The sequence below is a fragment of the Brassica rapa genome, chromosome A03, assembly GCF_000309985.2.
Source record: "Brassica rapa cultivar Chiifu-401-42 chromosome A03, CAAS_Brap_v3.01, whole genome shotgun sequence".
NCBI lineage: Eukaryota > Viridiplantae > Streptophyta > Magnoliopsida > Brassicales > Brassicaceae > Brassica > Brassica rapa.
In genome coordinates, this window is record NC_024797.2 from 36,252,747 (window position 1) to 36,266,678 (window position 13,932).

Below are 13,932 nucleotides of genomic sequence, written 5' to 3' on the forward strand. Positions count from 1 at the left end.
TAAAAACCTGCAAAAGAGATAGATTAGTAGGAAATACATGAGACAAAACTGAAAAATTCGTATAAAGTTTGGTGTTTTCAAGTCAAAGAGATTAGAGAGAGGTTGAAGAGTGTTAGAATGATAAACATTACACTTTTGTTGCAGCCATTGGAGAGGAGGAGAGAGAATGTGTCAATTTCTCTCTATATAGGGAGACAAAAAATTCAATTAGGTTAAATATTTTTGATTCAGACGACTTACTTGTAAGTCGTCCAGAAGACTTTAATATTTTTAGCGGGAAATTAAATTTTTTTTAGCGGGAAACTAAAATAGAAGACTTCCCAGATGACTTACAAGTAAGTCGTCTGGTTTGAATTATTTAAGTGGGAAAATAATTTTTTTAAAAATTTTAGGCGGGAATATTTGGACGACTTACATATAAGTCGTCTGTTTTAATTTCTTCACCAGACGGCTGAAATGTAAGTCATCTAGACCCTAAACATAACCCCTAAACTTAATTAACTAGCTAAACACTTCATAAAATCAAATTAAACTTCAAAAGTGTTTACTATACACAAAAATAAACACGTATAGGTAAAAAATTAATTTTTCAAAAAAACATTCAAGCTTTCCAAAATCTAACCCTAAGAATACATACAATACTATAACATATGTTCCCAAACCCTAGACCAAAGAATTTTATGATTCACTACCTACACTCATCTATGTTGAAAACAATTCAATTTTGTTATATTTTAATATATATCACTTAGCTGTTTATAATTACATGATTTTAATTTTTCGCTTATCAAAATATTTTTTAAGAAATTTATAAATTATTTTTAAGATCAGCTACACCAGATGACTTACTTTAAAGTTGTCCAGACGACTTCCAACATCTCAGACAACTTAGACGACTTACTAGGGCTATATTCGTAAAAATATCTTCTGTTTTTTTTGTTTGGTCACAAGGGGCTGAGCTGTAATTTCACAAGGTTTGTAGGTTAGTTTTGCATTTGATTCAAGTTTGGGTATAGATTTGGGGTTAAAATCAAGTTGTGGGTTAGTTTTGGCAAAACCCCAATTTTCTTCACATATTTTTCAGAACTGATTTTTTTTTTTCAAATACCATGATTTTCTTACTTTCTCTGAAAAATCAATTTTTTCATATATAGAAACTGAATAAAATATTTTCTTCCCATATTTTTTGATTTTTACAGGTTTTAGATTTACAGTAAATCTGTAGAACTCGGTTTCTATAGGTTTTTAGATTTATAGTAATCTGTAGATTCCGATTTCTACAAATTTTAGAGCGATGGGTTAAGCGCGAAATGTGTATTATAAATATTTTTAGAGTACTATTATTTATGTAGATCACGTATTCTAAATATCCGTATATTCAATGAATAAAGTGGATTTCAATTCTACTTGGTAGAATGCCAATTTTACTTTATGTAGAATAGAATATGAAATTATGATTTAAACGTTTTTAGAACTGAAAAATACCACCAAGTTTATATAGGTATTTCATGAGTAGTTACTATTTTTCTAATTTTTTTTGTTTGTAAAAAATATTTATTTAATTTATTTTCAAAAATACTAAATAGCATTAGAAGCAAAATGCTATGGCAAGATCTTATCGATCGTTTTCAGACAACAATAAACGATAAATAAAAAATCTAATCTATTAAAGGATGCCAGTTCTGAAACCTAAACTAGAGTAGAAGAGGCCTTATTGATCTAATATATTAAAGGATGTCAGATCTAATCTAGTAAAGGATGCCTTATTGGTTAAAAAATATTAACATGTATTATGGAAGTCAGGACCTTTAAATTGATTAAGTTTAAATTTTTTTAAGTTAGGTGGAAAAGAAAATCAGTCTGTTATAATGTATTTTATTAGGTGGTTTCCTATATGTGCATAAGAAAGAAAAATTATAGATATTTTTAATTAAAAATGAAAATCCAAATTTATTAATACTAAAATACTCAGGGGTTTGAATAGTAAAAACTAAAATCACAAAATATTCATTAATTTTTTCTTTTGCCTTAAAAATATTTTACTTTTATATATTTAAATGTTAGTAAAAATTAAGCTAAAAATATTTTTGATATTTATTTTTGGGTTAAGTATATTAATTCAATTTAATTTATTTTTTAACTTTTTTATTAAAAAAACTGTCTGTAATATAATATAAACTAGGTGTGGATTTGTATGGACTACTATATATATAGAGTAAAATTTATTAAATTAGATACAAAATATAAACTAAAATTACAATTAAGAAGTTATGTGTGCTTGTAAAAGTTAAACATGAATTTCACTTGATCTAAAGATGATATTTGAGTTTTTTTTTCAGATCTGTTTCGCGAAGAAGACTTCTCTAGAAGTATTTTCCAACGAGAAGACTTCTAACTTTTCTTTGTTAACAAAAAAAACGAAAAATCTTCTCGGATAAATAAGTTAGTTTTGCACTTGATCAAAGTTCGTCAGAAGATTGACTTTTTATAGAAGATTTCCCGAGAAGTCTTCTTTACTGTTAGATGAAGTCTTTTCACTATCTCACAAAGTCTGCATAGTTAGTTTTGAAATTGACAATTAATAGTAAAAACTTTAAAATTAATGAGAAGTAAGAAGTCTTCTGGAGAAGTCTTCTGCGTTAGATTTTCAAGAGTAAGTAACTTTATGGTATATTTTTAACTTTCAAAGCTGTTAAGTAACTTCAAGAATATTAAGTCATATGATTTAATGTGTCTTCTTAGATCATAAGATATAACTTTTAACTTTCATGAGATTAAAAATTTTAATTTTCCCTTACAATTCAATTTTGATCTTTTATAAATTTGACTAAGTTTTCTTGAGAAGTCTTCTCTCTTAGTTTTAGTAAATTTAACTAAGTTTTTGTGTTCTTATGTTTTGTTATGAGTGGGCAATATGGTCAAAAAACAATTTTGGTATGTTATATCAATAACTTCAATAACGTCAAGTAGTTTTGGCAAAACATGAACATATTTACTAAATTCTTTTGATTAACATCTCTTCGAGTTTACAAAAGAATTCACAACTAAAATAGTACACATATGTTGAAAGTTTTGTATGTTGCCAAACTTAGCTATAGTTGAAGTTTATGTACATGAAGACAATAAATAATTGTGATTAGTTATGAATTAAGGAAATTGAGGTAAAAAAATACCACACAGAAAGTCGGATCTTTAGTTTAGCCAAATATTAGTTTTCTTTATGTAGTTTTCATATCATACCAAGAATTAGAAACATAATCAGATCGGTAGAAAAATCAGAAATCAGAAAAGCGTTAAAAGAAAAAAAGTTCATGAAATCGATTAAAAAAAAACAGAATTCAAGTGCCGATTGAAGAGATCACGTTATTTTCCACGCAACTCTAACACTTATCACTCTCGATTGTATCATGTTTTATTATATTTACCAATATTTTTATAAGAAAATACAAGTTATTGGTTATAGACTACGTCAGTTTTGCAACATGCCCAACAATATTGACACGATGCCCCACCATTTTTATTGGTTGTCTTAAAGTATAGTACAATAATTATGTATGTTAAAAAGCCCACAATATTTTTTTTACATTTATTTTATTTTTCTTTATATTATTAGAAGAAAGGAAATCTGGGCAAAATAGCTGATCCGAAGAACCGATCCAAAATAGATTTGAAAGTAATACTAAACCATTAAAAAAAACGATTAAGTACCAGATAGATGGATCTAAAAATTGAATATCCAGACAACCATATCTGAATCTTATCCAAACTAAAATATTTTTGATACCAAAAATATCTAACTCACAATTATATACTTAAATATATTAATTAATTTCAATTTTTTTTATCTATTAGGTATTCAAAAAATATTAAAATATCTAAAAATTATCAACATAGTCATAAGTAAAAATCTAAAAATAACAGAAAATTTTCAAAGTACTGAAAATATTTATTTGTTCTCCATCCAAATATTTGAATTGAACTAATTTTATGTAAATTTAAATATTTAGTCTTACATTATTCAAATTTTTATGTTTTATATTATTTTATTTTTGGATTTGGAGGATTTAAGTATATTTAGATTTTTGTTAAAAAATACATAATTAAATGGGTACTAGAACTCGAATCCAAATCGAAACCGCAATGATTTGAACCAAATCCAAACCAAAATTTGTAAATATCCGAATAGAATTCAAAATTCTAACTCTAAAAATCCAAAAAATCCGAATAAATCAACTGAATCCGAAAGGATATATAAATGTCTTTACCTAGAAAAAACTATAAAACAAATTTTATAGTACAACATAAAATATATAAACTAATAAATTATTTTACTCGACACACAACGCAGATTAGTATCTAGTATTTATTAATGATTAACATGGTACATATCCGGGATCTTGTGGTCAAGTGGTAAGGGGAGGAGTTTGAGACGCTGACATGTTTCAGTTTTGATTCACCTACTATGCGAAACAAAGTCACATTATTCATGGACACCAATACATATATAGGTCTATGCTTATGATCCATTTGCATATCCAGAGAAAAGATCTAACCGTAGACTGTATTTTTTCTTGAAGATTAGAATGGAGCTATCTATAGGTTCGGATACCCCTGGTTAAACAAAAAAAAACATGGTACATGTCATGAAAATCTATGTCATACTTTTTAATTAAATCATATGAAGTGATGAGAACACATAAATAAAGTTTTGGATAATGTGTACCAGACGTGAGCACAAATTTCATCGTTGGTTGACACCTGTGAAGGAATGACTTAAGTCTTATCGTTAGTTTGGTCAAGACCCTTATTGTTCGACAGTCTGGTTTGGTCAAGATCGTTGTGTAACGTATGATGTAATCGTTCTGACATAATAAGAACCGGTCCTATTTTGACTTAATTTTTTCGTTCTTTTTCTTTGAACGATTTTTCCTCTGAAAAAATCTATATTATAATGCCACAGTTACTCTCTCCTCTTAAGGACACGTGTCCATTGTTGTGGACCCCACACAGAAGAAAATTTGTGCTACGTTGCGTTTTGTGTTTTAGCGATTTAGAAATTGAATTCATTGACTAACTTTTATGTTTTAATTTGTACAAAACCCATGACCCAATAATTGATTGTGAAAGCCTCTTATCTTCTTAACTTTCTTTCCAGTGGCCCAATAAAGTTAAGAGGATTCATCGTCAGATCCTCATCATCTCTTCTTCTTCTTCTTCTTCTTCAATGTAGATTTGGGGTTTGAAACGGTTCAGTCTCCTCTGAATAACAGAAAGTAACCTTTGATTTCCATGAAACCCTTCATCTCAGATACAACTCCCAACTCCGAACAAGAAGCTAATGCTATTCGCTCTCCAACTCGCGATCCCCACCGGAATCAGAACCCTAGGATTTATCTGAGCCACGGTGGTGCTTCTCCGCGGGTTCGCAATCACTCTCTACGGTTCCGATTTCTGGGACATCACCGTCAAAGGCGCCAGAATCTTCAACATAAGCCATGAGTTCGAGTGGCAGCACCAAGCCACGATGGACCATTGCCTGCGTCGGGATCAGCAGCTTCTTAGATGTCTACGAATTCGATCGAGAGAAACGACGTCGGTGACAAGAGACTGCAAAGCGGCCACGTGGAAGAACTCAGACGTGCCTCTACGCGAGATGGTTCTTCATCTCCAGCACAGTGAAACGCCTCCTCTACTGGCTCCAGCTTCTCTCCGCAATGGCTTGTGTTGCTTAGTAGTCTTACAAGCTCGAGGCACAACTACGGAGACGTTCAGAAAGGAGATACGGATAAGAGAAACAGACAGTCGGCTCTCAACATATTCTACTCGCTTGCCTATAGGGAATGGCGAATCAGCGTTTGTGACTAGAGGGTGTGAGTTTGGTGTTACTATCTATGAAGAGGTTTTTGTATGATTCTTACTCCAAGTGTGTTAATGAGAGTATCTTTAATGCTTTGAAGATGGATATTGTGAGCTTTGGTATGAAGCTCTTTGGATCAAACTCTTCTGATGAGCAGCTTATCGGAGTTAGGATTCTTAGATAGTTTACAGTCCTCGGAGGAGACACTTTAGAAGATCAGAGTCAACTTCTTTGTTGTTGAAAGGTTTTACAAATCAGAATGTTGCTAACTTTTTTTGTTGTTACTGGGTTATTGGAACTGGAAAGATCTGGAAGAAGAAGAGATTATGAGATCAGCTGCTGAGATACTATCGAAACTCCCTGGCAAAAAGCAGAACTCTCTTTAAGAGTCGCTGGGATCTCTGCTGCAATGGAATCTATTTCTTCATTATTAGAGAGCACGAGATCATCAGGTGAATCTCCTCATGAGATTGGAGAGAAAAAAGTGTTCCATGACCATAATCCACACTACGATTTCTGTAGATTTAACAATTTGGGACTCTTGATTCTAAAGAAGCTAGCCAAAGATCATGATAATTGTGGAAAATGATGGGGGTCTTCTCCCGAAGATTATTGATTTCACGCACGTGGACCAAGTTCTATTTTGGGATGAGAACGCAGGCGTTGCCAGGTCACAGGTTCTGACATTGAAACGCTGGTGAATATGTTAGCCCGCACGACCAGGAACACAGAGAAGTGCCTCAAGAGAGAGATCTCAGAGATTGTTTCCACAGTGAGCAACGTGAGGGATGTGCCAAGACACGCTGCGGGATACCCGAATCTGCAGAAGCTCGGGATAGGGATATTGACCAACCTTGCGCTTGACACGGAAGCTCGGGAGAGAATTGGCGGAACTGGTGGTGTTTTGAAAGAGCTGTTCAACATTTTCTTTAAAACACACAGAGACAATGGGAATCAGAGATGCGTGAGGATCGCTGCAGGAGAGGTGATAGCGATGCTTTGTGTTGGAGAACAAAGGCAACTGCCTCCATGCTCTTAGGCTTGGAGTGATGGGAAGACTCGTGGAAGCACTTGATGTTCCATTGATTCATGTCAACGCTGCAAGAGTTTTTAGAAACATGTGCTTATATTCTGGAGATGAATGCTATAGGAAAGAATTATAAACAAAGCTATAACGGGATTTCCTCAGTTCAAAAAGTTGTTAGCTCATTCCACTAATATTATCACTTTGAAACATTTATTAATGGAACAATAGTATCATCATGTACGTCTTAAACATCGTTTGGAAGCTTGATTGGACCACTCTTCGTGTTTCAATAGCTCCGCTCAGAGAAATGAAACGAACCCATAATTAAAAAAATATAAATCAAAATATAGTTTATGCGACGTCAACTTCTACAATATAAATGAAACTTTTTTTTTTGCTAAAATATATAAATGAAACTTATGTAAACTATTCCGCACTCATTTTAAAATTCGGTTTACAAAAAAAGACAATCAAAACCATATTATAAGGTAAATGCTATAAACCATTAAGAAAAACAAATTTCCACCATTGATAAGGAAAAGAAAAACAAATTTACACACTGATTAAAGGTTAGCTATAGATATGACTATTAAAAATTAATTAAAATACCACAAAAAAACTCAATCGCTTTATGTTATATTAGACGTTATAGATACAAATATTTACAGGTATTTTAAAAAAGTATTAAAGTGCGTTACTTTGAGTTAACACAATGAAAAACCAAACATTCACCACATATTCTCTTCTTTATAATTAAAAATGCAATACAGAATATCGTGAACAAGCATGTTATTTCACTTCTTTATCAAACAATTTTCAGAACTTTTGTTATTAAACTTAAGAGAAATCACAAACCCCACACAATCAAAACACCAATAGCTTCCCTAAATAGGCTGCATACAAATCATTAACGATCACATGTCCTTTTTTCCTAACCATTCAAATAAAACATCAAAAGAAATAATCTCATACCAATCAGCTCAACTAAAACTCAACGACACTTACGGCATATCAGCTAAACAGAAACTAAAATACACAGACATAAATTTAACAATTTACCGACATACTTTTGCAGCTACTTATGAGCAAGAGAAAAGACTTCGAACAAAATCAGTGACATCACCGTAACCAAAAGCATAGAAGGCAAGCAACTCTCACAAATACAGCTACTATGCTAACACAATTTAATCATTAACAAAAGGACACATTAAATCTTATAAATTTACAAATATTCGCAAGTCGAAGACCACATCAGACCACAGCATCTCCACATATTTATATATAATAACAATTCCGCCCACGACCTGTTTGCACCGGTGGATCAAACGAAAATCCAAACCGTACAATTTTATGTTTTAGAAAACATTTAGCGGTATATTTTTGTACGTATAGGGGTCGACAAACACTTAAACCTAACATATTCATTTTTCACATACATTACACCCATTACAGAAAATAATAAAAGTAAATAGAAAATCCTTTCAAAGCTGGAAAAAATGATTTTTAAAAAAAATTAGCACATCAAATAAACAACATAACATAAACTTACACTACCAACACAACAAATACACAACACCAATTGCAAAAAACAAGTATTAGAGTTCATCTCCATACCTCAACCATATTACAATACAAATCCTTGAAAATTAATGACCACACCAACACATAAAATTCACAAACAAGTCATCACATGGACACATTAAGAAAGAACCCCCAACGTCCATAACCCCGCGCTTGCGCGGGGATTCTGCCCCTAGTTAGAAAAATAGGACACTTTAAACTTTTATTTGTCACAATAATACTTCTGATATTTGGGCAATCCCGAACAACTTTTACCCTTTTTATGAAAAAAATAGTAAATTAAATTTTAAAAATATTAAAAAATATGAAAACTATTGAAAACATAAGTATGAAAATATATATGTCTTAAAGTTTTTTTTTTTAAATGGAATCAGATTTTATTTTATCTTCTGGCTACAGTTATAATACTCATTCCGGTCATCTACTTAGTCTAGAAATCGGATACTAAGTTTTATACATAGATATATCTTGGATATACAACGTAAACTAGCATTTCTTATATATTCTAACCAAGCTATATTTCGAAACGTTATAATAAAGAAAGATGTCTTCAGTATACCTACAGTTGGTAACGACATATAACCACAACGCAGTGATATACCTTATCTATATTATGTGCCATAACATGTTCTGCTTTTTACCTTATGTGGCGCTTAAGGAAGAACACATCTACACTACTGTGTTCTGAGTTAGGTAGGAAATATATTCTACGTGAAATCCGAAAATATGGATACTTCCATATTCGGTTAAAGATGTTTCCTAAATCGAAACTAAATCTTCCCTAAATATCTCATAGAATATTTTCTCCCACGTTTTTTTCCTTCTCCCACGATCTTTTCTCTTCGTTGTTTGTGTTTCTCTCTTCTTCATCAACATAATCATCTCTTTTCTCTATCAATACAACATGGTTCTAATCTACGTTAAATCTGGTGAATGGATGTGTAGTTACAGTGATGAGTGGTTGACAATGAAACTGAGTTATCTCCCTATTTTTGACATTAAAATTATACTATTACTTTTTCAAATTCTGGCTCCTTTAAAGAAACGATTCCAACAACCGTTAAACTGGTGCTATGATGTCTCTAACATCATTGCAGAAGATAAACAACTTAAAAACAGAAGCACAAATTGCAAATCCAATTAGATTAATATATAAATACAAAATAGTGATCCCATCAAGAACAAAGTAGAAGAGTGAGATTAGTCTACATGGCAAGAGTAAAACACACTGTGAACTCAAAGGATTCACCAGCAAAGAGTAACAGACACAACAACACAACTTTTTTTTAGAAACTATACAAAAAGCTACTCATAATGTCACCCTTAACGTCTAATTTTCATATTAGTGGGGACCAATTAAATTGTCAATATGTTCTTCTTCTTCTTCCTTTTATTTATCTCCCAGTCTTTAGAGATTCTTATCAGAAGATCATGCAACGATTATTGTTCTTTTTCTTCTTCTGTTTTGGTGCCTGAAACACCATTTTTATCAGTTTATGGCTCAATCAAACACTGCCTTCACATACTGCAGAATCCCTAAAATATAGCAAAACTCAACTCTTTTACAAGAGGTTATGCAAATATACGAACCTTGACGTGAGATTTTTATAATGCCTAGAACTACATTCAGTTACTTCAGTTCTTCTCTCTGCAGAATTCTTAACAATATTAGACCATTTTCTTTTCATGAAGAACCTGGTACTCATGGTGAGACTAAGCGTTTGAAGACAATACCTGGTGTGTAGTAATTGGCACTGCACCAGGATGATCTATGAAGAATTGCTTGTTATCTCGAAGGTCTATAAATACCAAATATATGACTATTAAAAACTCTGTTAAGAAAACTTAAAAACTATCCTGTAGCCACAAGATTTTTAGGAACCGAACCAGAGAATATTCAATCAAAACAATAGCAAAGGTAAGCTTAATCAGGAAGAAGGTAGGATTCTCCTCAAGCCAAAATCACCATTGAAGGGCTTTAAAAGCTTAGGCGGAGAAGATCATAGAATTAGAAAAATAATTAGGGTAAACATGTTACCTTTTCATGTTTTTTTACTTTTAAAAATAAAATAATTTATAATTAAACTAAATTATGTATTTAATTGAAAATTTAATTTGGTTAATCTAAAGGTATTATGGTATTAACATTAATATAAATCTTATTTCTCCACCTAACTAAGAAAAAATACTAGAGGGACAAACCTAGGGTGAAAGTGTCCCTTTTATCCAATTTTCCCTTTTCTTTTTCATTTTATGGCAAGACTCCCCAAGATATTTTTCCTTTTTATTAGAAGTATTTGGATAAATGGTATTTATTGTATTAAAAAGGAAAACAAAATCAATTTGGTCAAACAAAGGAATACAAATTTAACTCTTTAGATGCAAACAAAATTAGGCTAGAATAGAAGTGAATCCGAAAAAATAATAAATAATTTTGACTTGATTTTTTTATGGATTTGATGAATGGTAAATGAAATAAAGTAATTTTAATTAGGACATTGTTTCTAGTCATCACAGTAGCTTACTGCCCTATTTACATCAACTTCAGATGGCAGTATTCCTACATAAACATGCCATAAGATTAGGAGAAAAAATCACTTATAGCAACATAAATCAGTCTTAGCAGCAGAGCCAGATCTGAGATTTCCCAGGGACTATAAACATTTCTAAAGAACTGTAATAAAAAAAAAATTCTTTCACAATTTTGAGAGCATATATCTTTTATATATAACCTCTAAATTTTTTAGTGATGTGCCCAAATCCGGCCTGCTTAGTAGCATAAGATTCATACCTTGAACCTTTGCCTCAATTTCAATCTCTTCACTCTGGGATTCAGATATTGTTTTCAGAAATGGAAGCATCAGTGAAATCAAGTATTGGAGATGATGGCATGTTTCAGAAATTGAGAGTTCCTTGTTCGATGTATGTTCAGATACTACTAGTTAGCAAAGAAAACCCATCACGATGTTCCAATAATCACTTAGCATGATATCATCATCAGAAAGTGAGAGTTCCTTGTTCGATGTCTGTTCAATACCTGGTGTGTAGTAATTGGAACTGCACCAGGATGATCTATGAAGAATTGCTTGTTATCTCGAATGTCTGCAAATACCAAATATATGACTATTAAAAACTCTGTTAAGAAAACTTAAAAACTATCCTAGAGCCACAAGATTTTCAGGAACCGAACCAGAGAATATTCAATCAAAACAATAGCAAAGGTAAGCTTAATCAGGAAGAAGGTAGGATTCTCCTCAAGCCAAAATCGCCATTGAAGGGCTTTAAAAGCTTAGGCGGAGAAGATCAGAGAATTAGAAAATAGTTAGGGTAAACGTGTTACCTTTTCTTGCTTTTTTACTTTTTTACTTTTTAAAAATAAAATAATTTATAATTAAACTAAATTATGTATTTAATTGAAAATTTAATTTGGTTAATTTGAAGGTATTATGGTATTAACATTAATATAAATCTTATTTCTCCAACTAACTAAGAAAAAAAAAATACCAGAGGGACAAACCTAGGGTAAAAGTGTCTTTTTTATCCAATTTTGCTTTTTCTTTTTCGTTTTATGGCTAGACTTTCCAAAATATTTTTCCTTTTTATTAGAAGTATTTGGATAAATGGTATTTATTGTTTAAAAAAAGAAAACAAAATTAATTTGGTCAAACGAAGGAATACAAATTTAAATCTTTAGATGCAAACAAAATTAGACTAGAATAGAAGTAAATCCGAAAAAATAATATATAATTTTGACTTGATTTTTTTTATGGATTTGATGATTGGTAAATGAAATAAAGTAATTTTAATTAGGACAGTGTTTCTAGTCAGCAAATATCATATTAATGAGAACTAGATCTTTATATTCCTCATTTATATTTCTCTCTCATTGTAATAAAAACCTGTGGATTTTAAAACAAAAAGAGTTATTAACATATTAAAAAGATTATTAATGACTTGTCACGTGTTCGTTTGGTAACCAGGGACAAATCCTGTTGGCTCAAGGCGTTAGAGTAGAGTAACGTATGTAACGGTGAGATTATGAACTAGTATGATGCTTCTTTTATTTCCGTGCCCATCGAATTAAAAAGGAAAATGGAAAAAGAAAAGTGTTCTTAACTTTTTGTATTAAGTTAAATTGCAAAGTTTGAGAACTCTAAAAAAAATTTCTGGGAATTGTTTAAATCTTATCAGCTAAATTCTCTCTCTAGCTGGAATCTAGGCTTCGGTAGAGAATCATCGTTGCTTCCAACGCGTTCGGGTAAACATTTGTTATATCTCGGCTTTGATTATGAGTCGATGGATATATCTCTCTGTTTTATTAAGGAACCTTTTATTAATTGTGATCATGAACACGAATGTAGCTTGTTCTGGGTTCAAATTCAAATATCAAATTCGTAAACCGTAGATTTTTCTTTTTTTTTTCTTATTTGTGGCGAGTCATGTGGAAATTAATTATGAAAAACTTTAGAATTTTTCTTTTGTTAAATAAAATAAAAAAAAATGTTACGTTTTTCTCTTTTTTTTTTTTCTTTTGTTGCAGCGAAAAAATGGGCAGTGTGAGTGTGGAGCATTACAGTCTTCTGATGGAGAAATCTCTAACTTATTCTTGGTGGACCAAGAAGAAGAGAAGTTTTAGATTGTTCAAGTCCAAAGGTTCTACCAGTAGGAGGGGAGATGATGAGGCCTGGACGAGCTCCAAGCCTGCGATATCGAGAGTCTATTGTAGGAAAAGGAAGCATTCCGTAGACGATCACGATTTAGCGCTTGAAACCAACGACAAAAGAAGCAGCGAAGATGTGAAACGCTCTGATGATGATATCATGCTAAGTGATTGGATTACAAGGCGGAGGAACACCGTGGAAAATAGGGAAGAAGAAGTTGATGCTAAATCTGAAGATGAGGATGATTGCACAATATTAGAGAATCAGAGTTCTAGAAAAAAGTTCTACAGACGCCAGGTAGAACTTGAAGAAGACCTGGAATGGGAAAAAGAAGTTAACCTGATTTCTAAGATGAAGGAGGCATCATCCCGACGAAGAAGGAAAGCTTCCAACATTCCTGAAAATGACACAGTTGCTACTTCTTCTCAGTCACGTGTTACAAAAGAAATACAAACGTGTTACAGTACTTAAACTCTTATCTTTTTGCCTTGGCAGGAGTGTAAGGAACGCAATGCAATTTGCCACCAGTGCTTGAAAGGGGCAAGGGTAACTCTTCTCAGATGCAGTGAATGTGAAGACACCATGTACTGTCTTCAATGTACAAGGAAATGGTTAGTTTCTTCTGCCTTAATCGTAATATGTTTCTCTGCTCTCATAACAAATTCGATATGCTTACTCTATGTGTTGGTTGCAGGTATCCAGAGTTACCTGAGGATGATGTCGTTGACAAATGCCCTTCCTGCCGCAAAAACTGTAACTGCAGCAGATGCTTGCATTTGAATGGTTTAATCAAGGTATCACATATC

At 32.0% G+C, this 13,932-nt stretch overlaps 1 protein-coding gene and 1 pseudogene across 4 annotated transcripts in view; both read left to right on the forward strand.

Annotated features, from left to right (window-relative positions):
• The first annotated feature begins 5,293 nt into the window (after window positions 1-5,293).
• Window positions 5,294-7,120, forward strand: LOC103848172 (annotated as a pseudogene).
• A 1,028-nt stretch (window positions 7,121-8,148) lies between these two features.
• The window catches only part of LOC103848169 (lysine-specific demethylase JMJ25), a 28,452-nt gene continuing 22,668 nt past the window's right edge, over window positions 8,149-13,932 (forward strand). For 3 of the 4 annotated variants that reach the window (XR_004456273.1, XM_009125133.3, XM_033287651.1), the window contains exons 1-5: window positions 8,149-12,495; window positions 12,657-12,723; window positions 13,006-13,537; window positions 13,622-13,737; window positions 13,821-13,920. Coding sequence is in view for 3 of the 4 variants with exons in the window: in XM_009125133.3 (XP_009123381.1) it covers window positions 13,013-13,537; window positions 13,622-13,737; window positions 13,821-13,920 (741 nt within the window). In the remaining variant the exon portion in view is untranslated. Of the gene's footprint in view, window positions 12,724-13,005; window positions 13,538-13,621; window positions 13,738-13,820; window positions 13,921-13,932 lie in introns of all 4 variants that reach the window. The other variant, XM_009125131.2, reaches the window with a different exon arrangement.